At 41.2% G+C, this 25,010-nt stretch overlaps 1 protein-coding gene across 3 annotated transcripts in view; it reads right to left on the bottom strand.

Annotated features, from left to right (window-relative positions):
• TNR (tenascin R) overlaps nucleotides 1–25,010 on the bottom strand; it is a 932,265-nt gene that overhangs the window by 257,198 nt on the left and 650,057 nt on the right. For all 3 annotated transcript variants that reach the window (XM_073593414.1, XM_073593413.1, XM_073593415.1), the window contains 2 exons: nucleotides 15,801–16,076; nucleotides 98–213 (listed from right to left, as the gene is read on the bottom strand). In XM_073593414.1, coding sequence (XP_073449515.1) covers nucleotides 98–213; nucleotides 15,801–16,076 — 392 coding nt within the window. The remainder of the gene's footprint in view (nucleotides 1–97; nucleotides 214–15,800; nucleotides 16,077–25,010) is intronic.

The following is a 25,010-nucleotide window of genomic DNA, read 5'->3' as shown; positions in this document are numbered from 1 at the left end:
ATCAACCCCATTGTGTCCACAGTATATTGCTTTTTCTATAATATGCACAAATAGACGTATGTACAGTGGATAGTGTGTAAAGCAGATTTTTACATACCTTTGGGGTGAAACTAATTTCCCAGCCATCAATGGGGAAAAGAGGAGGTTCCCACTGCACCTCTACTGAGGTCTGAGTCACATTTTTAAACTGCAGTCCTTTGGGTGGAGAAATATCTAAAAATGCAATATGAATGTTAATAGATGAAAACGTTATAAAAAAAAACAAGATAAACAGGTGAATATGAATGGAGGTGGCATTTACAAAATGTGATGATTTTGAAGGATAGTTCCTGTCTGCCTTTATGAAAATTCTTGAAACAGTTTCGAGCAGCGCAGATTATGTTGAATTACCTATCAAAGATATATATATTGAAGATTAATGAAAGGAGGAGTTATCATACTCTCCATCGCATCCAATCAGAGAATGCTTCATATTCATTGAGAAAATGCAAAGCAGTCTCTGAATGGCACCTATGCTGAGCAACTGATTTCCTGTGTTTAGAATTCGTCAGGGCAGTCACTTGACACACCATACCTGGCATCAGCCAGGTATGGTATATGGTATAAGCTGGACCAATGTATCTTTGTAAGAATGTCCATACAAAGAATTTTCCTTTAGGCTGTGCCAGAATGACAGACCTTTGTGTGCACAGATGGGATGACATCACCCCCTTACGGATCACTCAAGTAGCCAAAAACACGTCACTAGGAAGTAGCCCGGGGAGGAGATGACAGAAGCTGGTGGGGGATGTAAATGCTACACTACTGGAAGGTGGAAGTGATTATTTTTGGGAGTTTAGTTCCATTTTAAGATAGATTTGACACCTTTTGGGAGGTACCTGGTTTTGACAGGTACCCGCTCCCACTTCTGGAGTTCATTCGGCCCCCCTCCTCCTTCCCCTGCAGCTGGCCCAATCAGAGAGTGCAGCTCGCTGCGCACATGCACAGTAGGGAACCGGCTGTGAAGCCGCAAGGCTTCCCTTAGTGGAGATGCCGGGGGCAGCACCTGATAGCCAGCTGAAAAACACACCGCTCAGATGAAGACACTGCTGGATTCCTGGACAGGTAAGTGTCCTAATATTAAAAGTCAGCAGCTACAGTATTTGTAGCTGCTGACTTTTAATTTTTTCTACAGGAGATTTTAATAATTCTGTATGCCGACAAATAATTACATTGGATTCTTGGCAATGGTTTTCATTTTCCTGCAGGAAAGCACCTACAGTTATTTTGAAGATCTAATCAATAAACAGCAGCCAGTGTGGCTTAATGTAAAAGCCGCTATTGTGCAGCACATGCTAAGACATGAGACGTTCGATCACTGGTTCAGGAGAAACTTTCCCTGTCAAGCCATATATATATTGTGGCACAAAGAATGTCATTTATGTAATTTCCTGACTTTGACTTCTTCTCGAAAATATGTGGGCTGTACAACCCATGTGAAGTGTGTAAGGCTTGCTGAGCATTTTTATGGGAGCAGAAATTCTGCTGCCTCTCATCCAGCCAATGCTTTAAATCATTTTTTCACTACCCATAAGGGGGGATATGTCATCCTTCTCCATTCGTGGCACTTAAACTGGTACTTTATCCTCTAGAGGTGATGATCTGTACAATAGGCTTCTGTAGCAGGAGTTTTTTGTATTCATAAACTCTGCTCCAGAATGCCTTTAGGGCTTAATTACAGATGAAACGTAAATCTACAGATTAAATAACTATTCATAGTCTGACGTTATTTACTGTCCTTCTTTTGCTTGAGTCAATTATTTAACCACTTGTCGACCGCTGCACGTCGATATACGTCGGCACAATGGCAGCAGTGGGCAAATGGTCGTACCTGTACGTCCCCTTTAATTGGTGGGGCTAGTGGGCGCGCGCACGCCACGTACAGTGTGACCGTGCCCGCAGGTCCCGCAAACTCGATGTCTGCCGGTGTCCCGCGATCGTGTCACAGAGCCACAGAACGGGGAGATGCCTATGTAAACAAGGCATTGCCCCGTTCTGCCTAGTGACATGACAGGGATCTACTGCTCCCTGTTATCGGGAGCAGTGATCGCTGTCATGTCAGTGGTAGCCCATCCCCCCAGAGTTAGAATCACTCCCTAGGACACACTTAACCCCTTGATCGTCCCCTAGTGTTTAACCCCTTCCCTGCCAGTGTCATTTACACAGTAATCAGTGCATTTTTATAGCACTAATCGCTGTATAAAGGACAAAACAGTGTCAAAAGTGTCCGATGTGTCCACTATAATGTAGTCGTGATTAAAATTGCAGATCGCTGCCATTACTAATAAAAAAAAATCAATAATAAAAATGCCATAAAACTATCCCCTATTTTGTAGACGCTATAACTTTTGTGCAAACCAATCAATATATGCTTATTGCAATTTTTTTTACCAAAAATATGTAGAAGAATACATATCGGCCTAAACTGAGGAAAAAAATGTGTTTTTTTTATATATTTTTGGGAGATATTTATTATAGCAAAATGTAAAAAATATTGCTTTTTTTCAAAATTGTCGCTCTTTTTTTGTTTATAGCGCAAAAAATAAAAACCGCAGAGGTGATCAAATACCACCAAAAGAAAGCTCTATTTGTGGGGAAAAAAGAGCGTCAATTTTGTTTTGGTGTAACGTTGCACGGCCGCGCAATTGTCAGTTAAAGGGACGCAGTGCCGAATTGCAAAAAGTGCTCTGGTCAGGAAGGGGGTAAAATCTTCCGGGGCTGAAGCGGTTAATTGTCAGGCAACAATGTCAGACTTTTACTTTTCAATTCTTATTTTACAAAGCAAATTTAAACCTATTAGTATGGAGTGGGGCAAATTTCATTTGAAACATCTTAATGGACAGAAACTTATTATGGACTTCTACAGACCTCACCCAACAATCAAAAAATACATACAAATATATAGAAAAAATAAGTTTTAATAAGTATGTCTTGATGTGTTGATTTGTATGGAGGTGGACTCAACATTACATCAACAAGGAAATGTATATGTGCTATACCTTATATCACCTATTTATTATACTCACATATTTAGGACAATTTTAAGGCGTTAGATTCTTATGATACTGAGGTTGATTTACCAGAGCTAGAGAGTGCAAAATCTGGTGCAGCTGTGCATAGTAGCCAATCAGCTTCTAACTTCATCTGGTTCAATTAAGCTTCGACAAAATAACCTTGAATCTGATTGGTTTCTATGTAGGGCTGCACCAGATTTTGCACACTCCAGTTTTAGTAAATCAACCCCACAGTGTCCTGCTTTCTGGACTTGTAAAGGTATAATAGGCATAGATATTGGGGAGATTTAAAGATTTGCTGTAAAACCACTTTGGTAAGCTTTTAAATCTATTTTTGACCTTTATATGTGGAGTCCATTCCACCATGAAGTATCAATGTTTAATGAACATAGTTTTCCACTACAATATGTTTGCCCGTCAGAAGCAATAGAAGTTGGAGTTTATGTTCAACAATACAATAGAAGACGTACTTTGGTGGATTTATGAATACATAATATTGAACAATATATACAATGGTATATACAATATACTGTGTATACCATTCCCCTGTGTATATTTTAATTTACCTAGTACATGCTTTTAAAATTTTCAATGTAAAAAGAAATTAAAAATTTTACACATGACCAGACTTTCCGGTGTTCTGCCGAGAAAGTTCCGCTCGGCGGATTAGTTCCCCCCTCTACTGCGCATGCGCAGTAGAAGCCAGCGGAAATAGCCGAAGCGGGACAGCTGAAAATCAGCTGTACACGGCGCCTGTAAGAGGGCCCCTCGCGGGCTCGCTTCACTCGCCACGCTTCGGGCACGGCCTCGCTGCGCTTGGCACTTTTAGATTCCCCCTCTAGGTCCACTTGGATAGTGGGGAAGGAACCTGGACCCAGAGCGCAGGCGCCGTGTACAGCTGATTGAAGCGTTTGAGCTTCGGCTATCTCCGGCGGCCGACAATAGTACGTACTGCGCAGGCGCTGCGCCTGCGCAGTACAGGGGGGGACCCTATCCGCCGAAGGAACTTATTCGGCAAGACACCGGCAGAAAAGGTCTGATGGAATCATTCCATCAGATATTCCGATCGTGTGTGGGCTTCATCTGACTTTTTCTTTTGAAAATTCTGATGGACCTAGAAATAGAATATTAAATATTTCAGACGGAATCAATTCCTATCAGGAAATCTGTTCGTCTGTATGCTATTCCGACAGACCAAAAACGACTCAAGGGCAGCTATTGGCTACTGGCTATTAAACTTCCTTTTTCATCGGGTTCTAAATGATCGGACTTTGGTGTGATCGCGTGTAGGCAAGTCCGTTTCAGTGGGACTCCATCGGATACACAGTTTATTCTTATGGAAAAAACGGTCATGTGTACGCGGCATTAGGGGATTTAACGCCAGTCTTTTTCTATTTTCCTTATATTTGTATGTACTTTTGGAAGTATCATTGTTGATTGAATACTTTTAGCCACTACAAAATGTTTCTCATCTGAAGCAATAGAAGTTGGCGTTTATATACAAAAATACAGATGTACTTTGGTGGATTTATTGATACCTAATATTGAACAATTTATACCCCCCCCTGTAAATTTTAATTTACCCAGTACATGTTTTTAAAGTTTTCTATGAAAAAAAAACAGATCCCAATGGGATTTAACTCAGTCGCAGTCATTTTCTTTTTACAGTACCTTATATTTGTATGTATTTTTTTTTTATTTTGATTGTTGAATGAAGGAAATAGAAGTTCAAAATCGGGGTCCTTATTAGGATTTCATAAGTTCCCTTATTTTTAAAAACTAAAGCAAAAAGGCAAAGCTGATGTCACATCAACCATCTGTATATATTTTTGGAAGTATCTTTGTTTATTGAACACTATTGGCCACTACAATATGTTTCCCATCTGAAGCAATATAGGTTGGAGTTTATGTACAACGATACAGTAGAAAATGTATCAAATGGTGGATTTATTGATGCATAATATTGAAATATATATGAAAAAAAAAAAACAGATTCCACAGGATTTAACTCCAGTCTTTTTCTTTTTTTACTTATATTTGTATGTATTTTTTATTTATTTTTTTTGATCAGTGGATGAGGTCCATAGAAGTTCAGAATCAGGGTCCTTTTTAGGATTTAATAATTTTCCTTTTTTTTTTTTTTTTTTATAAAAATGAAAGCAAAAAGGCAAAAGCTGATGTCACATCAAACATCTCAGTTCCTGCTGTCATTTTTTCTTTTAGTGCATGTTATAAAGGGAAAACTGACCCTTTGATTTGCTGCTACAGGCCATTTCCCCCCCCCAGAATCAGGATTCTATAGATGAGTCTCACTAACACTGAAACTATGGTTGTGCTATAATGAGAATCAGTTCCTTGAGTTCAGCGGAACCTTGATTATCTCTGCTTATGGAGTTAGCGCAAAGTTAGATAATTGAAAACCTGAAGGATCAAAGTTATGTGTTATGAACTATGACCTAAGTTAACAAGTGTAGAAAGAATGGACTGAAAGCTTAATGTTTTGAGCCCCATCAGCATGGGCATGTGGCCGCCCCCCACTTCGGACATAGGTAGTTAAAAAAAAAAAAAAAAAAGAGGCATGGTCTCTTTAAATAAAAAATAAAAAGAAGATAAAACGGGGTCAGGTGACGCCGCCGGGAATGTTCTAGAGGGTCACATGACCCATTAGAACATTCCAGAAAGGGGCTCATTATATAAAGGTGGCCCCGCAGGAATTTCATCACCAGTTGGTCAGAGTCAGCAACAAGCTCAGAGGGTCACTAGAGCTGCTGCTGACATGGCCATGAAGACTCTTATGAGGCATGTGCTGGAGCGGGCCGGGGACAGCGGTGGAGAGGAATGGCTGCGTTGGTGCATAGAGATGGGTGGAACGCAAGAAGGACATTGAGGGCACGTACAAGAAGAGGCAGTTCGGGAGCCATTAGAGGTACCTAGCAGCCGTCTAAGCAGAGTCTGGCCAGTGATTCACAGCCCTCAAACCCGCCGGCAGAACCAGCATGGCCCGCTGTCTCAGCCGCATACCTGTCTGGGGGTAGAAGAAGCCACTATGGTGCGGGAAGAGGCGGCTACTTCTGAGGTAAATAGACGAACCAGCCTTAGGGAAAAAAGGAGAACATTATCCCCTTCGCCGCCCAGGAGCAGAGGGAGGCAGGCGACTAGAGCAGCATCTGCTGGGATGGCTGAGGAGGAGGCAACTTCAGCAGGAATAATTATTTACCATATCCCGCTCAGTGTTAGTCTGGGCAGGCAAGTAATTCCAGTCAAAGTGATCAAGAAATACCTATTGTACCCACTGGAGGCTTTAGTGAGCAACACCTGCATAACTCAACATAGGCTAACACACCAGCGACATCTAGCGGTCAGGGTGAGCTATCACATGTGTTAAATAATATAATGGAATCCATTAACAGGTTAGCTGATAGCATTAATGGCCCTGGTAATGAGGATAGCAGTTATTCAAATGTATGGTCTAATGATTCAATGAAAAGATTTGTTAACGTGACAAATGTTAACAGTGCTACATCTTACTCGGCGACTAATGTAATTTCTAGTAATTCATTGCCGGCTCAACTTAATATTACTAATTCTTCACTTCCCGAGTCATGTTTGAAAGAAACATTATCATATGAAATCTCGCCATTGGGATACCACCTTTATGCTCAAGTTAAAGATAAGATATGGAAAGGGCGGTTTGTAGACATTTTGTCGTTACTTCCCTCTGCTAAAGAATTTATTAACAGAACAGACAAAAAATCTGAGGATAAGCCTGAGGAAGAGAGACGTAGGCCTGTGGCGAGGTCATTTCTAAATTGGTTGCAGGCTTTTACTATTTATGCTAGCGTTTTAGAATACATCCTGAATACTGTACCGGTCTTTTCCTACACCTGGAGCATATACTGGAAGCCTACAGAAGCTTTGATGGATTAGGCTGGTGCCAGTTTGATGAATCTGTTAGGCAAAAATGATCCATTTACCCTTCTTTAAAGTGGGGTAATAAGGATATTGGTCTATGGTTAAACTTAATTTTGCCGCAGAAAGCCTTTTATCCTAAACAGCAATTTTCAGCTACAGTTTCCCCTTATAAAAGGGGTTACTGTTTTGCATACAACGAGAACCAGTGTAAGTGGGGGGTTCATGCAAATATATGCATGAATGCTCTCACTGCTCAGGACCTTATCCCTTACTTAAATGTTTTAAAAGGAGCGCCAATTTTCCTGGTCACAGAGATAACCTGTCCAAAGGCTCACACTCCGGTGAATCTGCCAAGCATGCAGCAATGGCTGGAAGTGTACCCAGATCTGGAGACAGCCAAGTTTTTAAGTGATGTTTTTTCTAGGGGTTTCCTTTTACCTGTATTTCAAGGAAATGGATGTGTATTACTGAACAATTTCAAATCCGTTATGAACTTTTCCCATACTGTCAGGGAAAAATTACATGGAAAAATCAGGGCAGGGAGAATAGCTGGACCATTTAGTACCCCTCCTTTTCCGAATTTCAGAATATCCCCCTTGGGGATTGTTCCCAAAAAAGAGCCAAACTCATTCCGTTTGATCCATCTCTCATTCCCTAACGGTTCATCATAAAATGATGAGATTGATGAATGTCTATCATCTGTCTCTTATTGCACTTTTGAGAATGCCATCTATCATATTAGGAATTTTGGGAAAGCTGCATTACTTGCTAAAGCAGATATTAAATCAGCATTCAGACTACTGCCAATTAACCCAGCTTCATATAATTCATTAGGTATTTTGTTTTGAGAATCAATTTTATTACGACATGTGTCTCCCTATGGGGTGTTCAGTCTCATGTGCGTACTTTGAGAAATTTGCTTCATTTCTGCAATGGGTGGTATCTTTTGAATCAGGTCATGAAAGTATTTTAGTATTACACTACCTTGATGACTTTTTGTTCATCAGTCCTGCTCGTTCCCCTATTTGCTTCCTTATGCTGCAACTGTTTGGGGTTATCACTAAAAAATTTGGGGTTCCTCTAGCCGCAGAAAAATGCGTAGAATCTCAATTGCCCATGGATAAAATAAAAAAATTAAAAGACATGATTTCCTGGTTTCTAAGACGTAAGAAAATATTATTAACCACTTCAGCCCTGGAAGAATTCACCCCCTTCCTGACCAAAGCACTTTTTGCGATTCGGCACTGCGTCGCTTTAACTGACAATTGCGCGGTCGTGCCACGTGGCTCCCAAACAAAATTGACGTCCTTTTCTTTCCCACAAATAGAGCTTTCTTTTGGTGGTATTTGATCATCTCTCATTAGAGACTAAGGAAGACCTTATGGTTTGGATGAAATTCTCTGACATTTACAATGGGCATTCATTTTTTCAGGAGGAATTTGTATTTTCCTTTGACCTGGAGTTGTATACAGACGCAGCTGGGTCTTGTGGTTTTTGTGCGATATGGAATATACACTGGTGCTGCAGTGTATGGCCAGATCGATGGATACAACTTAAAGCCACTAAGAGCATAGTTCTATTAGAATTATTCCCATTAGTAGTAGCAGATATGAGTGAGAAATTTGCCAATAAAAGAATATTAATTAACTGACAATAAGGGAGTCATCTATGCAGTTAATTGTTTATCATCAAAATCTATGTTTGTTATAAAATTACTCAGATACCTAGTTTTTCTATGCTTACGCTTTAACATATGGCTTAAAGCAAAACACGTGCCAGGCAAGGAAAATAATATGGCAGATGCCTTATCTTGGTTACAGATATGCAAATTCCATCAGCTACTGCTCAACGCAGACGAGGAGGGTCAAGTATGTCCAGACCATCTATGGAACCTAATTTAGAGATTCTGATTAATTCAATCAAGCAATCGGTGGCTGATAGTACATGGGCTGAATATTTAGCTGCATGGCTCCGGTAGATTATATTCTTAGATGAATTTAGTCAGCAGTTTGATTCTCCTTCAGAAAAAGATATCCAAGTATTTTGATGCACCTTAATGCAGCTAGAATTATCTTATAGCCACATTGTAAAAATATTAGCAGGTGTATCGTTTTTCTTTAAGTTGCTAGGCTTCCCTTCTTGTTCATCCTTCTTCTCGATTCAATAGGCCCTTAAAGGTTATAGGAAGAATTATTCGTTTTCAGATACTAGGAGGCCCATTTCTATCCCATTACTCAAAGAAATATGTAGAGTTACCAATTCTATATGTTTCTCTGAATTTGAGGCTATTTTATTTAGAACTGCATTTGTATTAACATTTTTTGGAGCAATGAGAATTTCAGAATTGTTACCAAGAAATAAGAGGTCAAGTTCAGGTCTATTAAAACACCATGTTTTGGTTTATAGATCAGGAATAAATATATGTATTCCTAATTCTAAAACTGATTCAGCCAGTAAAGGAATGTGGATCTCCCTTTTTAGTTGTGGAGATGTGGAGATTTGTCCATTACAGGTTGTAAACGATTACATGTTGATAAGGCCTTTTAGTGAGGGCCCCTTTTTGGTTCATTTATATTTATCCCCCCCTCACTAGATACCAATTTAACAGTGTCCTAAAAAAATGCTTGAGGAAGTTAGGTCCACATCTACTTAATTTCACCTTTCATTTCTTTAGAATCGGTGCAGTGACCAAAGCTGCTAGGATGGGCCTGGAAGATGCCATTATTAAAAAACTGGGGAGGTGGGTTTCTCACCGATTTCAATTGTATGTCAGACCTGATCTCTCTCTTTAATTTTTTAGGTGGTAGAAGATGCATTTGGGTTCTGGGTCACTCCTTTATTTTTTGGGCTAACAGAAAAGCCAGGAAGCGGTGCTATACACCCAATCTATCATTGGATTATGAGGAATTTCAAGTTCTATGGAAAGGAATTCATGGCCTTCAATAGTTTAATAGTTTAATTTATGCTTTATCTCTCCAGGTTATTGGAAATGTGGCTGGTTCCGCATGTGCTAATCGTTCACCTTGGGGGTAATGATGTGGGTAAAGTGAAAACGCTGGATTTGCTGTTCTCAATGAAGTGAGACCTTCATTAATTTAAATTAGCTTCCCCGAATAACTCGATAATTTTTTCCAAAATAGTTCCAAGGCTGTTATGGCTGCAGGATGCCCAATTTAAAAACTTGGAGAAAATTAGGCGTCGGGTAAATAGATGTATGGAAAAATGTATGCCACTTATCGGAGGTTTTTCCTATAGACAGGTATTTGGGAGGGGAGAGGTGCGGCCTATATTCCCATGGACTGAAAGGGCTTAATGTTTTGAGCCCATCAGCATGGGCATGTGGCCGCCCCCTTCCCGCATAGGTAGTTAAAAAAAAAAAAGGCGTGGTTTCATTAAATTATAAAAAAAAAAAAAATATCCTCCCTGCATTAGATAACCCCCTAGAAGAAGCGCTCTCCCGAGGAGGTTACCTTGCTCCATAGAAGCCGAATGTATGACTCGACCCTGCCCCCCCCGGCTCTCGGGTCATTGGATTTGATTGACACCAGTGGGAGCCAATGGCTGCGCTGCTATCAATCTATCCAATCAAAGCCGGGACTCTATGGAGGGAAGTATGGCGCGTCCCCGCCGAAGAAGATGAAGGAGCTCAGATAAGTAAAATGGGGGGGCTAGGGGGCCGGTGACTGCCAGGTGTTTTTTCACCTTAAGGCATAGGATGCCCTGCTGTGAAATATTAGATCAAGAATTGTAGTTACATGCCATTGTTGAAAAGTGGGAGAAAAGTTGGGCCTTTGGTGGTGGCACTGGTGCCACAACACTGTAAGTCCTCACAGTTACTCTTGGTGGGCGCTGGAAGGGGCCCTGCTGTGAAATATTAGATCAAGAATTGTAATTACATGCACCTCTTGAACAGGGGCAGAAAAATTGGGCCTTAGGCACTGGTGTCACAACACTGCAACCCCTCACAGATACTATAGTTGGAGCGCAGGAATGAGCCCTGCTGCAAAGTATTGCATCAAAAATTGTAATTATACGCCCCTGTTAAACAGGGGCTGAAAAATTGGGCCTTGGGCACTGGTGCTGGTGCCACAGCACTACAACCCCTCACAGATACTATAGTTGGAGCGCAGGAATGAGCCCTGCTGCAAAGTATTGCATCAAAAATTGTAATTACATGCATTTGCTAAACAGGGGCAGAAAAATTGGGCCTTGGCCACTGGTGGCAGTGCCCAGAACCAAAAATGTTCTTACAAGCTATCAGCATGAAAATTGAGCAGGAAGAGGATTGTCACTCAGCATAACAAGATAGTCACTCAGCATCAGCATAGGCAGTCTTGAAGGGATCTCACATTAAATAAAAAATCAATCGGTTACATCAGCATCAGGTGCTTGGTAGCTGATGATCCAAGACTGATTCATTTTTATGAAGGTCAGCGATCGACCGATTCGGTGGACAGGCACACCCTGTGATTGGTTACAAAGCCTCCAGCAGCACTGAATATGCGTTCCGAAAGAACGCTGGATGCAGGACAGGCCAGTAGCTCAATTGCATACTGTGCAAGCTCTGGCCAGTGATCCATCCTCAAGACCCAGTAACCCAGAGGATTTTCGGTGGAAAAGGTGTCCAAGTCAGATCTTGCCCCTAAGTATTCCTGCACCATGTAAAACAGACGCTGGCATGGTTGCTGGAACCATTGGGGCTGGGGACTAAAAAAATTGTCTGAAAGCATCGGTCAGACGGCCACCTTCTCCACCGCTCCTTCTCCTGTGAGGTGGACGGATTATCTCTGCAAATGAGAAGTGCTCACTAACACAGATTTAGACACATTTGTGAACAATATTTGACAGAAATAGGCCTTTTATGTACATAAAAAAAGTCGTAGATCTTTGCGTTCAGCTCATGATAAATAGGGGAAAACACAAAGGTGCTGCGTTTATAATTTTGCTCAGTATATTATATTATATATACCAGGGATATGCAATTAGTGGACCCCCAGCTGTTGCAAAACTACAAGTCCCATCATTCCTCTGCCTCTGAGTGTCATGCTTGTGGCCGTCAGAGTCTTGCTATGCTTCATGGGGCTTGTAGTTCTGCAACAGCTGGAGGTCCGCTAATGACATATTCCTGATATATACGGTATACAGTATATACTGTATAGTATGTATCATACGTACAGGTATGTATTCATACTGTATGTGTATTTACATGTGTAAATGTATTTCTCTCTGCTTTTTGTTTTATTTACCCTTAATTTCTTTTTCTCTTAATTGGTGTCATAAGAGGTAGGGATGCTCTCCCTGTAAAGCTTTATCTCTCCGAGAGCCCAAAAGTAATGAGATGAGCATTGCTGCTCTATGAGCTCCCCCTTTCCCTGCCAAAAACGGCTGCTCTCTGGCAGTAAAATAAAACATCAGGGGTCTAAATAGTCTAAACAGACCAGAGATCAGAGCCTCCGTCTGTTCTCTCCACGGCTGACACCGATTGCAGACCTGGAAAGGCTCAGCACCAAGCATTCACAATGTCCCAATGGTCCCACTACTGGGACCAGTACTTTACACAGCACTGAGGATGCCACTAGCAGATGTCAGATCACATCTATGTTTCCAGCATGGATGGCGGGGATATGTCCCTTGAGCAGCAGGGATGAGCTTGTATTAAGTCACAGCACTTGTAATATAACTAACTTGGTGAGGTAGTGATTTTATATTGTTAATTCAAGTAAATCAAACAATAACTTAAAGCCAAATTCCAGCCAATTCTCTATTTGTGTTTTTAGGGAATGTTAGAGGCTCTGTCAGATTTTACTGATGTCAGTGGGATGGATTTACTTAAAGCGGAGCTCCAAACTTCTTCAGAAAAAATTAGAAGTCAGCAGCTACAAATACTGTAGCTGCTGACTTTTAATATACTTACCTGTCCACGAATCCAGCGGTGTCTTCACCTGAGGCGATTTTTCAATTAGCTCTTGGGTGCTGTCGCCGCGTGAAGCCCTGCGGTTTCACAGCCAGTTCCCTACTGCGCATGTGCGAAGCGTGCTACACTTTGTGAATGGCCCAGTGGTGGGGGAGGGTGGAGGGGGACTGAGGTGAACTCAAGCGGAAGTGGCAGTGGGTACCTGTCAAAACCATATACCCGCTTCCCCCCTTACTTCCCACGGAAGGTGCCAAACGTGGCAGCGGGGGGGGGAGGGGAGGCAAACAAGCAGAACTTTCCCCTTTTGGGTGAAGCTCTGCTTTAAGTGTGAATAGATAGTTCAATTTGCAAGGTAAGCTGCACTTTTTCACAGAATAAGAGGATGTCGTCATCCAATCATGGAATCATTATTTTCTTGCATGTGATTGGGTATTCTTTGCATCCATTTACCAAGCTCTGATGCAAATTGCCTTGCAAAGTCAACAGCGTGTTTGCCTTTAGTGAATCAAACTCTGTATGCCCATTTGAGGATATACCCTGCACTTCCTGACCTGATGGTACCCTATCATACATTGATCTTGTGGGGTTGATTCATTAAAAGCAAATAGGCTGAAGTTGCCCCAGAGCTCAGTGAATGCAACAAAATTTCACTTTGCAATGAATACCCAATCATGTGCAAGGAAAATAAAAAATAAAGCATTTTTGATTGCACGTGATTGGATGGAAGTCAGCAGAGCTTCACCTTATTCGCCAAGCTCTGGGGAAAATTACCTTGCAAAGTGAACAGTCCATTTAAATCAACTCCAGTGCCCCAATGACAAAGCAAATGAAAAGAAATCTCCTCAAAGGGTGTCACAGACAACAATCAGAACCAAGGTTGTAAAGCTGACCATAGATGGGTCTTTTATTTATTAAAAAATGAAGGGATTCCCTCATCCACACAAGCGGAGTGATACATTGTATTCTGACCACGAGACCTGATCAGCAGCTGCAACCACTGATAGATAAAAGTTTTCCAGCATGTCCCTTTTCAGCACTTTAACCTTTAGATTGTCTTCTATCATACAGGGACAGCCACCCACTTATTGAATTTCCACCAGTCCCTGCTGATCTGGACAAATTTTGATCAGTGTATGGCAAGCTTAGCTCTTCTCCATTCTACCAATAAAGGTGTTTTTTTTTTTTTGCGGTTGTGTCTCCAAGTTTTGTCCAGCGTTGCAATTTTAACAGCAAGTCTGCAGCTGATCTTTCATTTTTGGCAGATATAGTCACCTCCTGGCTTCTCATACTGTGTATCTCTCAGAAACTCTATTGGTAAGATTTCTCTGCTACAGTTCTTTTCTGTAATGTTAAATCAAAGAACAAATGGAAAATTTAGAGGAGATATCCTCACAGTAAGTGGCTGGAGCTGGGAATTCAAGTACAGACAATTGCTTGCTAAGTGCCCGGTAGATCTGAAACTTACTATCCAACATCCACCCAAAAGTTTATAATAATTCTAGCAAAGATTGCACATTTAAAGCTAAACTCTAGGCAGGTACAAAAGACACAAATTACATTCTGTAGCCATTAATTAAATGTATTTTTATATGCAAGCAGTGTGTTGGGAGGTGCAGTTAGCTTGCCTGCCACTAGACATCTCTGTTGCTAATGTGGTTTGGTAAGGAGAAATTTGTAATCAGGTGTTAGCTCCACTTTTACAGCTGGTGTCCACATGAATGCCAGTGTGTGAGGGGACCTTAGAGAGCTGATAGTATGGGAACAGGACACCACACAGCTGCTAAAATGTAGTCCTACACAGAGCTGAACTAAAGGGCCCTTTTCAAGTCTAAATTCCCAGGCAAGAAGGTATAGATCATGGGAGGATTAGCTGTAGTTGTCCTGTCTCCCCTGGCCTCATTTGTGAGTAATGGTGGAGGCCTGGGAATGTTTTTGCCATCTGAGAGTGTGTCCAGCTGGGCAAGGCAAAGGTACATCAGGAAGAGACTGATATACTGACGAAAGCACCTTGTCCCCTTGACCCTCTGCTTGTCTTGTGATCGAATCCTAGGGCTGTGGGCTAAGTATACACCGGGAAGGAATCCCAACTCTGTGGTGCTCCTAAGAAGAACAATGGAGAAGAGGGAAGGTGGCTTAACTAAAAGATGTGTACTTGTGCTCTGCACTGAAGTGACTCTACAGTATGTTCAACCTTGCACAAGGTGTTCCACGCCGAAGATTCAGATGTCAATTGTGATATGCCACGTAAGTTATGTGAAGATGTGAAGTTGCAGTAAAGTGCTGGAAATGTATTTGTGTGTGGACATTCCATTTATTCTTAAATATTAAGGCTGTTGGTTGGGGATGTTGTGAGAGGGCCTCTGACCGAGGCCCCCAATAACAGGTAGGTGATTGTCCTATCTAAGAAGAAGCAGGGCAGGGACTGTATAATGTGGCGCCAATATCTGCCCAATCGCATGTCCCCTTTACAAGTGTAAGTACCTGATTTTAAGGTGCTCTCAGCCTCGTGCTGGAGAGTGAGAGGAAGAAGCAGTACAATGAGCCAATTAGTTTATGTGCTGACGAGCAGCAGGCTGATAGAGAAATCAGAGTAGCAGGGAGATGAGCTCATCACTATATGCTCATCACTATACTGTTCTACCTTTCACTGTCCAGTCACAGGCTGTGAAAGGGTCCACCGGTCCAGGATGTCCCGGGCTTAGAGGAAGTGGGTTGAATGATGCTGGCCATCAGACTAAGGACATCTAGTGGCAGAAAAAGATACTGCAGGGGAAATCTCTTAATCACTTAAGGGTGAATATAGGCCATTCATTTTTAATTGATAATTTTTTGCTTGAGTTTTGCTTTAAAGGATTCAGCAAGCTCTGAATTTACAGCTTTCACAACACACAGATAATACATTGCTGATTATAGACACTCACGAGTGGACATAGTGATGCTGGCAGGTTCGCTGGTGATGTCGCTGATGACGGAGCAGACGCTGATATTGTAGGTTGTTCCAGGCTCCAGTTCTCTGATGGTGACAGCACTCCAGTCTCCAGGTACTCTTTGCTGTAATCTCTGCTGATTTCCCCACTCTACTGGTACTGCAGGCTGGTATGAAATGACATACTCTGCCACAGCCGAGGTTCCTTCCCATGCCAGGTCAATCCAGTGATCACCGACAGCTGTCACTGTGAAATCCACAGGTGGGGCAACTAGAGAGAATAAATGATAATAAAATGGTTGAAGTTTAAACTGAAGTTTGCATATCAAATATATTCTAGTTTATGCAAGATGACACATGCATGGTTATATTAACAGTTTTGATGGAACACACATTGAACTGTGCTGACTACATCATAACGTAATATTAAACCCTCCTGTTCTCTTAGTGCTGTTGCCTTTAACTTCTGATCTTCACAAGAAACAGTTAACAGTGAACAGTGCAGTATGGAGCCAGTCTGTTAGCTTGGAAAGGGGAGTGGGATTAGGAGGGAAGGGCATGTGAGTGCCTTCTCATCCTGGGTTACTGGGCTGTGACCTTCTAGTGATGCACACAGTGTAGGGCATCCATTCTCAAACCAGGGCTCCGTGGTACCCTTGAATCCCTCCAAAAAGTGGCTATAGCTGTTTGACCTCCCATTTGATGGTGACTGCAAAGTTCTGGAACCAATACCCATTGAAAAAGCCAGCAGCATGGCACTAATAATCTTTTTTAGCACCAGCAGCATTCTTTCTCATGGATTCTTAGGAACGTTCTAGTGTCTTGGAAGAATCTAGGAGCTGTATTCAGAAATCTTTTCTCCCCAATGCAAGGTGAGCTCATTCTTTTAATCATTTCCACCTAGATAAGCCATTCTCAACCAGGGTTCCGTGGTACTCTAAGGTTTCTCTAGTTGTTCAGGGTTCCTTGAGCTGTGGCTGACTGACTTCCCATTTGATGGTATCTGCATAGTTCTTAGTCTGGCCATAGATGGAGCAAATTTATTTTCTGCAAACACGGACGGTGTTGACAGGGGAATGCCCCCCAAGTCATTGTATGCTCCTGGCGGGAGAAGCCATCCGGGAGAACACAGTTATTACTACTAGCGGTTACAACAGCTGCTAGCGCTAATATGGCAGGTTGCTTGTACCCAAGTTGATCGATTGATCAAATTGGTACATTCAGCCTGCCCATACATAGTTCAAATCTTGGCCAGTTCCTGCTGAACCAGTCGAGATTTGAACCGCCTCTGGCCGGCCTTAGGCCACTGCCACTTGAAAGTGCCAGTGGCATGACACTAATGATCATTTTTAGTTGTCTGTAAAGGGGCATTTTGAGCACTACTATAAGGGAACATTTTGAGCTTTAGCTTTAGCAGGGGTTTCCTGATCTCTGAAAATGAGGGTCCCTCTAGAGAAAAAAGGTTGAGAAAGGCTGGTGTAGGGAGACACAGCTCTAGTCCCTGTATAGATGACTTCATAAGATGCTACAAGTGAAAGGACCCACCATGAAAGAGTGGGGCAGCAGTGATAGCATCAACTTAAACAGGAACAAGGATTAAAAGATAAAGAAGCTGCATACACAGTAAGTGATTAAATCAGCTGCCGAAAGTGCTTAAAAACAGAGTTTAATATCACTTTGTCTTTTTTTTTTTTTTTTAATGAACAAACAAAACTAGAACAGAAGTGGAGTTGTCCCCAATAAACCAATTAAACTCCATCTCTCCTTTAATCAAGGAGTCTGGTGTAGCCCAAAACTATAAATGGTTTTACATAAATGATACTGGTATTTTCAAATACAGTCCTCAAGAATCTCCAAAGCTTACCTTGTGACTGTAAAAATGAAACATGTAAACTATGTTAGCATTTACCATTCATTCATGACAATTCATATTTTCATAGTATCTCTTTTCTTTTAATGAAAGGATGCCCAAGGTCATGCAGCGCTGTTTTTATTAAAGTGGTTGTAAAGGCTGAAGGTTTTTTACTTCATGCATTCTACGCATGAAGATAAAAACTTTCTATGTGCTCCCCCCCTCACAGCCCCCCTAATACTCACCTGAACCCCCTCTTGATCCAGTGATTTGCATGGGAGCCTCAGCTGTCCTGGGTCTCTCTCTCTTCATTGGCTGAGACACAGCAGCGGGAGCCATTGGCTCCCACTGCTGTCAATCACAGCCATTGAGCTAATGAGGGGAGAGCGGGCTTGGGGGCAAGCCACAGCAGTATGTGTCTTACAGACGCATAGAGCAGGGCTCGGGAGTGAGCATGTACCTGTGCCCCCATAGCAAGCATCTTGCTATGGGGCACTGGTTAAGGGGGAGGAGCCAAGAGTTTCGGCAGTGGACCCAAGAAGTAGGGCATTGCACAGAGCAGGTAAGTATAACATGTTTGTTATTAAAAAAAACCTTTAATATCAATTTAAAGAACTAATCCTGCTACTGCCATTCAGCAGAAGGAATCTATCAAGACTCCTGAGCACTTCTAAACCCATTGGTGCTATACAGGAGTAGTCCACAACATATGGTAACATCTCTTTCCTGCTTGAGGATACCAGTGCCATGATGCTGTTACATGAAATTAGGCATATGTGGCTTCTCTCTGGATGTGCATTTCCCATTTTCCAGACCAATATATCTTATCCAAAATGCTGCACATAGTTGTTTACTAGCATTACATCATCTTTTATTAGATGGGTAAACAGACTGTTCACTTTGCAAAGGGATTTTCCCTAGAGCTTAGTGGATGATGTAAAGCTTTGTTGACTTCTACCATCCAATCATGTGCAAGCAAAAATACTGTTTTTCTACGTTTTCTTGCTTGTGACTGGGTATTATTATTATTATTATACAGGATTTATATAGCGCCAACAGGTTGTGCAGCGCTTTACAACATGAGGGCAGACAGTACACTTACAATACAAATCAATACAGGAGGGATCAGAGGGCCCTGCTCGTTAGAGTTTACAATCTAGAAGGGAGGGTCAAGTGGAAACAAAAGATAATAACTGTGGGGGATGAGCTGATGGAGAAAATGAAAATACAGTTGTTAGGTGTGTATAGGGTAGGTTTCTCTGAACAGAAGGGTTTTCAGGGATCGTCTAAAAGCTAATGGAGTAGGAGATAAGTGGACAGATTGGGGTAAGGCATTCCATAGGATTGGAGAGGCTCTGGAAAAGTCCTGGAGGCGAGCATGGGAGGAGGTGACGAGGGAGCTAGAGAGCGTCTTGAGAGGAAAGAAGAGAATGAGTAGGTTGGTATTTAGAGACTAGGCTAGTGATGTAGCTGGGGGCTAAATAGTGAATGGCTTTGTATGTAGTTGTTAGTATTTTGAATTTAATTCTTTGGCTGAGCGGAAGCCAGTGGAGGGATTAACAGAGAGGAGTGGCAGACACAGAGCGATTGGTAAGGTGGATGAGTCGGACAGCAGCATTCATGATGGATTGAAGAGGTAATAGACTATGTAGAGGTAGGCCAATGAGAAGGAAGCTGCAGTAGTCGAGGCGAGAGATGACCAGCGAGTGAATTAAGAGCTTTGTTGTGTCATTGGTTAGAAAGGGGCATTTTTTGGAGATGTTGCGGAGGTTGAGGCGGCAAGATTTGTACAGTGATTGGTCATGGTGCTTAAAGGAGAGTTCAGAGGCCAGGAAAAAATCTAGAATCTTGGCATGTGGGGATGGTCTTATAGTTGTGCCATCAATTTTGACAGAGAGATCAGGGGAAGGGGCATATGGGGGAGGAAAAATTATAAGTTTGGTTTTGGATAGATTGAGTTTGAGGAAGTGGTGTGACATCCAGACTGATATATCTGATAATAAATTAGTGATACGCGAGGAGACAGAGGGAGTGAGCTGAGGGGTAGAGAAATAGATTTGGGTGTCGTCAGCATAGAGGTGGTATTGGAAGCCATGGGAGGTTGTCAGCTGATCCAGGGAGGAGGTGTAGATTGAAAATAGGAGAGGTCCAAGAACAGAACCTGGGGGGGACCCAACTGAGAAAGGAATATTTTTACCACATTCACTAAGCCCTGGGAAAAATTTGCTTGCACAGTGCAATGTCCCTTGCAAAATGAACAGCCTATTTGTCTTTATTAGGTCAACCCTCAATGACCGGCCGAAAATTGGGCAGAGACCAGAAAAGCCAACTGCACAGAGTTGCACACTTACAATATAGTCATCCCCTACAAATGCTTTACTTATAATTACTGTCATTTTAACTTCTTTTTGTTGAATGGTGATGCAATGCATAAATGGATTAAAGGGAGTCAGAGGATGCAGAGTTTTTTAAAAGCTGGCTTCTTGTGAAATAGAGGAGTGCTGGACAGGTTAGACAGAGGATCCCTGGCATCATCAATCTCCCAAGATGCATCTTGAAAATGGTTAAATGACTACATTGCCTGTGTCTGGGAAGTGCTGAGGATCCATTTCATTTTAAGAATGTAAGATTTTTTTGCACATCTAACTGTGTTTTGGAGCCCCCCCCCCCCCCCCAGGGGGGTTAGACAGAGGATCCCTGGCATCATCAATCTCCCAAGATGCATCTTGAAAATGGTTAAATGACTACATTGCCTGTGTCTGGGAAGTGCTGAGGATCCATTTCATTTTAAGAATGTAAGATTTTTTTGCACATCTAACTGTGTTTTGGAGCCCCCCCCCCCATGAGACCATGCCTTGGTAAATTTACTTTAGGTCCGCTATAATGAGAAAAAGACATGTTTCCACTGCTGTGCTGAAAAGCACTGAGCCTGACAGGTCATCTATTCCAATTTTCTTTACAAAATAAGAAATGAAACATTTGCTGAGCTTCTTAGAAAAGTTACTAATTATTACACCTGTGCTGCTTTCATTGTGGGGGAAATGCATTTTAAAGCTAACGAGCTTTGGATACAATTGGTTAATGCATTGATAAAAAATATTTGAAGATATAAAACCCCATTTCAATAATTGTTGTCAATCTGTTTTGATATTGTTTTCAGTAAAATTTATTAAGGTGACTTAATTTACCAAAACAAAGTCAGGTGTGTGCACCTACCCGCAACAACTGCCAGTCCCTCTATGCTACACCAATCTGATTTGTCAAAGCTCTAGCGCTTATGGGCCCCACACAACCCTATTTACCCATCTCTATTATGGGCTGCCTTTTATCTCCCATAATTTTTTATAGGTCAATCGCTTATTATTTATTACAGATATTTATATAGCACCATCAATTTATGCAGCGCTTTAAATATATAGCAGCATTTAGTGTTTGGTAAATAGATCCCCTTCAGGTTGTAAGTAGGGTGGGTATTCACTTCTAAGTTTTTCAGAGAAGTGTCTGACTGAACGTGTGCATATATATACAGTATATATATATATATATATATATATATACACTAGGGCCCATTGGAGAATTGAAAGAGCCAGGAGAAATGTTTGAAAGTGAATACCCACCCTACTTACAACCTGGAGGGTATCTATTTACCCCACACTAAGTGCTTTATATACTCTAGAGTTTGATGAGTGTTCTCACATGTACTGCATTCCCATAGTTGCCTCATATGACCTGGTGTCCCTGCGGAGTTCCTGTTTACTTGTCTGCCCTACCTCAGTGACAAATACATTTTGCATTAAAAAAAAAAAAAAAAAAAATATATATATATATATATATATATATATATATATATATATATATATATATATATATATATATTCATAAAGCTCCAAAAGAAGTGCGTCCAGAGCGCAAAACTAGTCGAGCATGTTTGAATGTACAGTTGTGTTTAAAAGTTTGCATTCCCTGGCAGAATGAAGTTTTGGCATTTATATTGAAAATATGACTAATTATGCCAAAAAACTGTCTTTTATTCACGGATAGTGATCACATGAAGCCATTATCATGTAGTTTTTTTGGATTTTTTTAAATCATAATGATAACGGAAATCACCCAAATGGCACTGATAAAAAGTTTACATACCCTGCAATGTTTGGCCTTGGTACAGACACAGAAGGTTGCACACATGGGTTAAAATGGCAATTAGAGGCTAATTTGTCACATTTGTGGCTTTTTAAATCACAATTAGTATCTGTGTATAAATAGTCAATGAGTTTGTTAGCTCTCACATGGATGCAATAAGCAGGCTAGACACTGAGCCTCGAGGAGGTAGAAAAGAACAGTCAAAAGGCCTGCGTAACAAGGTAATGGAACTTTATAAAGATGGAAAAGGATATAAAACAATACCCAAAGCCTTGAATATGCCAGTCAGTACTGTTTAATCCCTTTTTAAGAAGTGGAAAATTTAGGGCTCTTTTGATACCAAGCCAGGGTCAGATAGACTAAGAAAGATTGCAGCCACAACTGGCAGAAGAATTGCTCAGGATACAAAGATAAACCCACAGAGAACCTCAGGAGAAACACAGGCTGCTCTCCAAAAAGACGATGTGGTTGTTTTTAAGGAGCACAACGATATTTGAACAAAAAAGAGCTGCATGGTTAAGCTGCCAGAGGGAAGCCTTTATTGCGCCAATGCCACAAAAAATCCCAATGAGGCAAGTCAAGGTGTTGTTGGGCATATTGTAACCAGGCTTTTTTGTGGAATTTCTATAGTAAAGGCCTTTTTCTGGCAACTTGACCATGCAGCTTTTTTTGTTCAAGTATCATCGTATTGTGCCCCTTAAAAACAACCACACCATCTTTTTCTAGAGCAGGCTGTATTTCTCTTGAGGTTACCTGTGGGTTTTTCTTTGTATCCCGAACAATCCCTGTGGCAGTTGTGGCTGAAATCTTTCTTGATCTACCTGACCTTGGCTTGGTATCAAGAGATCCCCAAATTTTCTACTTCTTATTAAATGATGGAACAGTACTGACTGGCATATTCAAGGCTTTGGATATCTTTTTATATCCTTTTCCATCTTTGTTAAGTTTCATTACCTTGTTATGCAGGTCTTTTATTGTTCTTTTCTGCTCCTCATGGCTTGGTATCTAGCCTGCTTAGTGCATCTATGTCTCATTGACTATTTATACACAGACACTACTTGTGATTTAAAAAGCCACAAATGTGGGAAATTAACCTTTAATAGCCATTTTTACCTGTGTGTGCCACCTTCTGTGTCTGTACCATGGCCAAACATTCCAGGGTATGTAAATTTTTCATCAGGGCCATTTGGGTGATTTCTGTTATCATTATGATTTTAAAAGGAGCCCAAAAAAACTATGTGATAATAAATGGCTTCATGTGATCACTATCCATGAATAAAAGACAGTTTTTTGGCATGATTAGTCATATTTTCAATATAAAATGCCAAAATTTCACAATTTCTGCCAGGGAATGCAAACTTTTGAGTACAACTGTGCTTCTTGAACATTAAGCAGAATTTATTTACTCTGGTTTGGCTTTATTAACCCCTCTATTTATGATTGTAGTATGACGAGTCTTTAGGTCATCTCATATACACATATGCTACCTATTGGGGTCACTGTCATGCTTAGAGAACCTTTGTAGCCTACCAACCCAGTCCACTGAGGTTCAATTTGAACTCTGTACTGTATGGTTGGTCACTGAGACATGTATTAAATCGCATTCACCGATGTAAATGTTTTTTATCTTTGTCCTAGTCTTTCTTATCAATGATTTGTAATAAATAAATGTTGTTTTTTTTTTTTTTAAACAAAAATATGCCTGAAAAGTCCATTCATTCCAATCCTTGCATCTTCATGAATATAAAATGGAACATGTCTTCCTTCAAAGGAGCCAATTCATAATTAAGGTATGGTGTAGGTGGACTTTGTTCTGGTCCTAGGCTACTATGGCTCTGATCGCAACAAAAAGAGCCCTCTGCAGATGAGCTCTAGGGTGGGTGAGGACTTCTTGAAACATTTATTGGTTAAGATCATCAAATATAGCCAATGCGTTTCGGGGTAAAGGCCTCCCCTTCCCCAGGACTTGATCAGTGATGTTAAAATCATAATAAGATGCAATAGGAAGGCTTGATAAAGACTGTTAAATCTTACCAGCACTATAAACCACCGGGGTGGAACTTTTCTAATGGACGCTCCTTGATTCCAACTCCAAAAAAGTTGGCATTGCTAAAGTATTTAGGAATAATAATTTCCAAAGCTACTGATATCACAATTAGTAGAGTTTTGCACTGAACAGAAAACAGTAGAATTCAGACGAAGGCTATGTAATGCTGATCACAAACATCACAAATTGTTTGGACATGTAGAAATGAACCAACCATTTCACTACAACTCATGAACCAATCTCTCCCTTAAAGAGGATTATTCCAGTCACATGCACACTCCTGTTTAGGGCAATGGAGGACTGACCCAAATAGCAAGGATAACTTGCCACAAATTTGTGACAGTGTTGAATTGTAAGTCTTGTTAACTTGCTACACATTTTCACTGCTAACACTTGCAGAGCAGTTGAAGCACAAGTTCAAGTTGACACTTTTCCAATTTGTATCACGTTTGCATGGCAAGTCCCTAGCAAGAGCAAAGTAGCAGTGGTGAGTCTACAGCAAGAGCTCTGCAAATCTACAGCATGAAAATTCAGCCACAGTGACCCCTGTGGTGGGATGACTATTGCATAACATAACTGAACCAGAACTTGCAGTAGACAGCAGAATGTTTGCAAAGAAAGTTGATCTGGAGTCATGCAAAGTAGGCTTGCTGCAATTGTGCAACAAACTTGTGAAGCCTGGCAAGTCTAGCAATAGCTTAGCAAATCATTTTCAAACCTGCAGCACAATTGCTTGCTATCTTGGGAGGGGGAGCCATTCACAGACCACTCCAAACTGGAAAATGGAAAATGTTCTAACCTAGCTAATTGTTTCGTTCCCCAAAATACTCGTTCAGGGCTGTTGAAAACTGCCCCATTGACACTGAATTGTTACTGAATCTGGACAGATAAAGAGACTGTCGTCTAATATCCAGGGGCGCCTTTATTCGCCTCTTGAATCAAAAATGTCCCTGTGATATATATTGAACTACAAAGGCAGACAGATACGAGCAAAGTACAGATAGCAACTCAGCAATCTGTAGTTCAACAACCTAGAAAAATCATTCCATTAGCCTTGATTCTGTTTGCTTTGCAATACAATACCATTCCACAAAACAAAGACAACCTTAATGGACTTGCTGCTTACAGTTTAATAAGGATATTGATTTTTGTTTGGATATGTTTAT

The sequence above is a fragment of the Aquarana catesbeiana genome, linkage group LG07, assembly GCF_042186555.1.
Source record: "Aquarana catesbeiana isolate 2022-GZ linkage group LG07, ASM4218655v1, whole genome shotgun sequence".
Lineage (NCBI taxonomy): Eukaryota > Metazoa > Chordata > Amphibia > Anura > Ranidae > Aquarana > Aquarana catesbeiana.
This window is presented reverse-complemented; position numbering and strand designations above follow the sequence as displayed.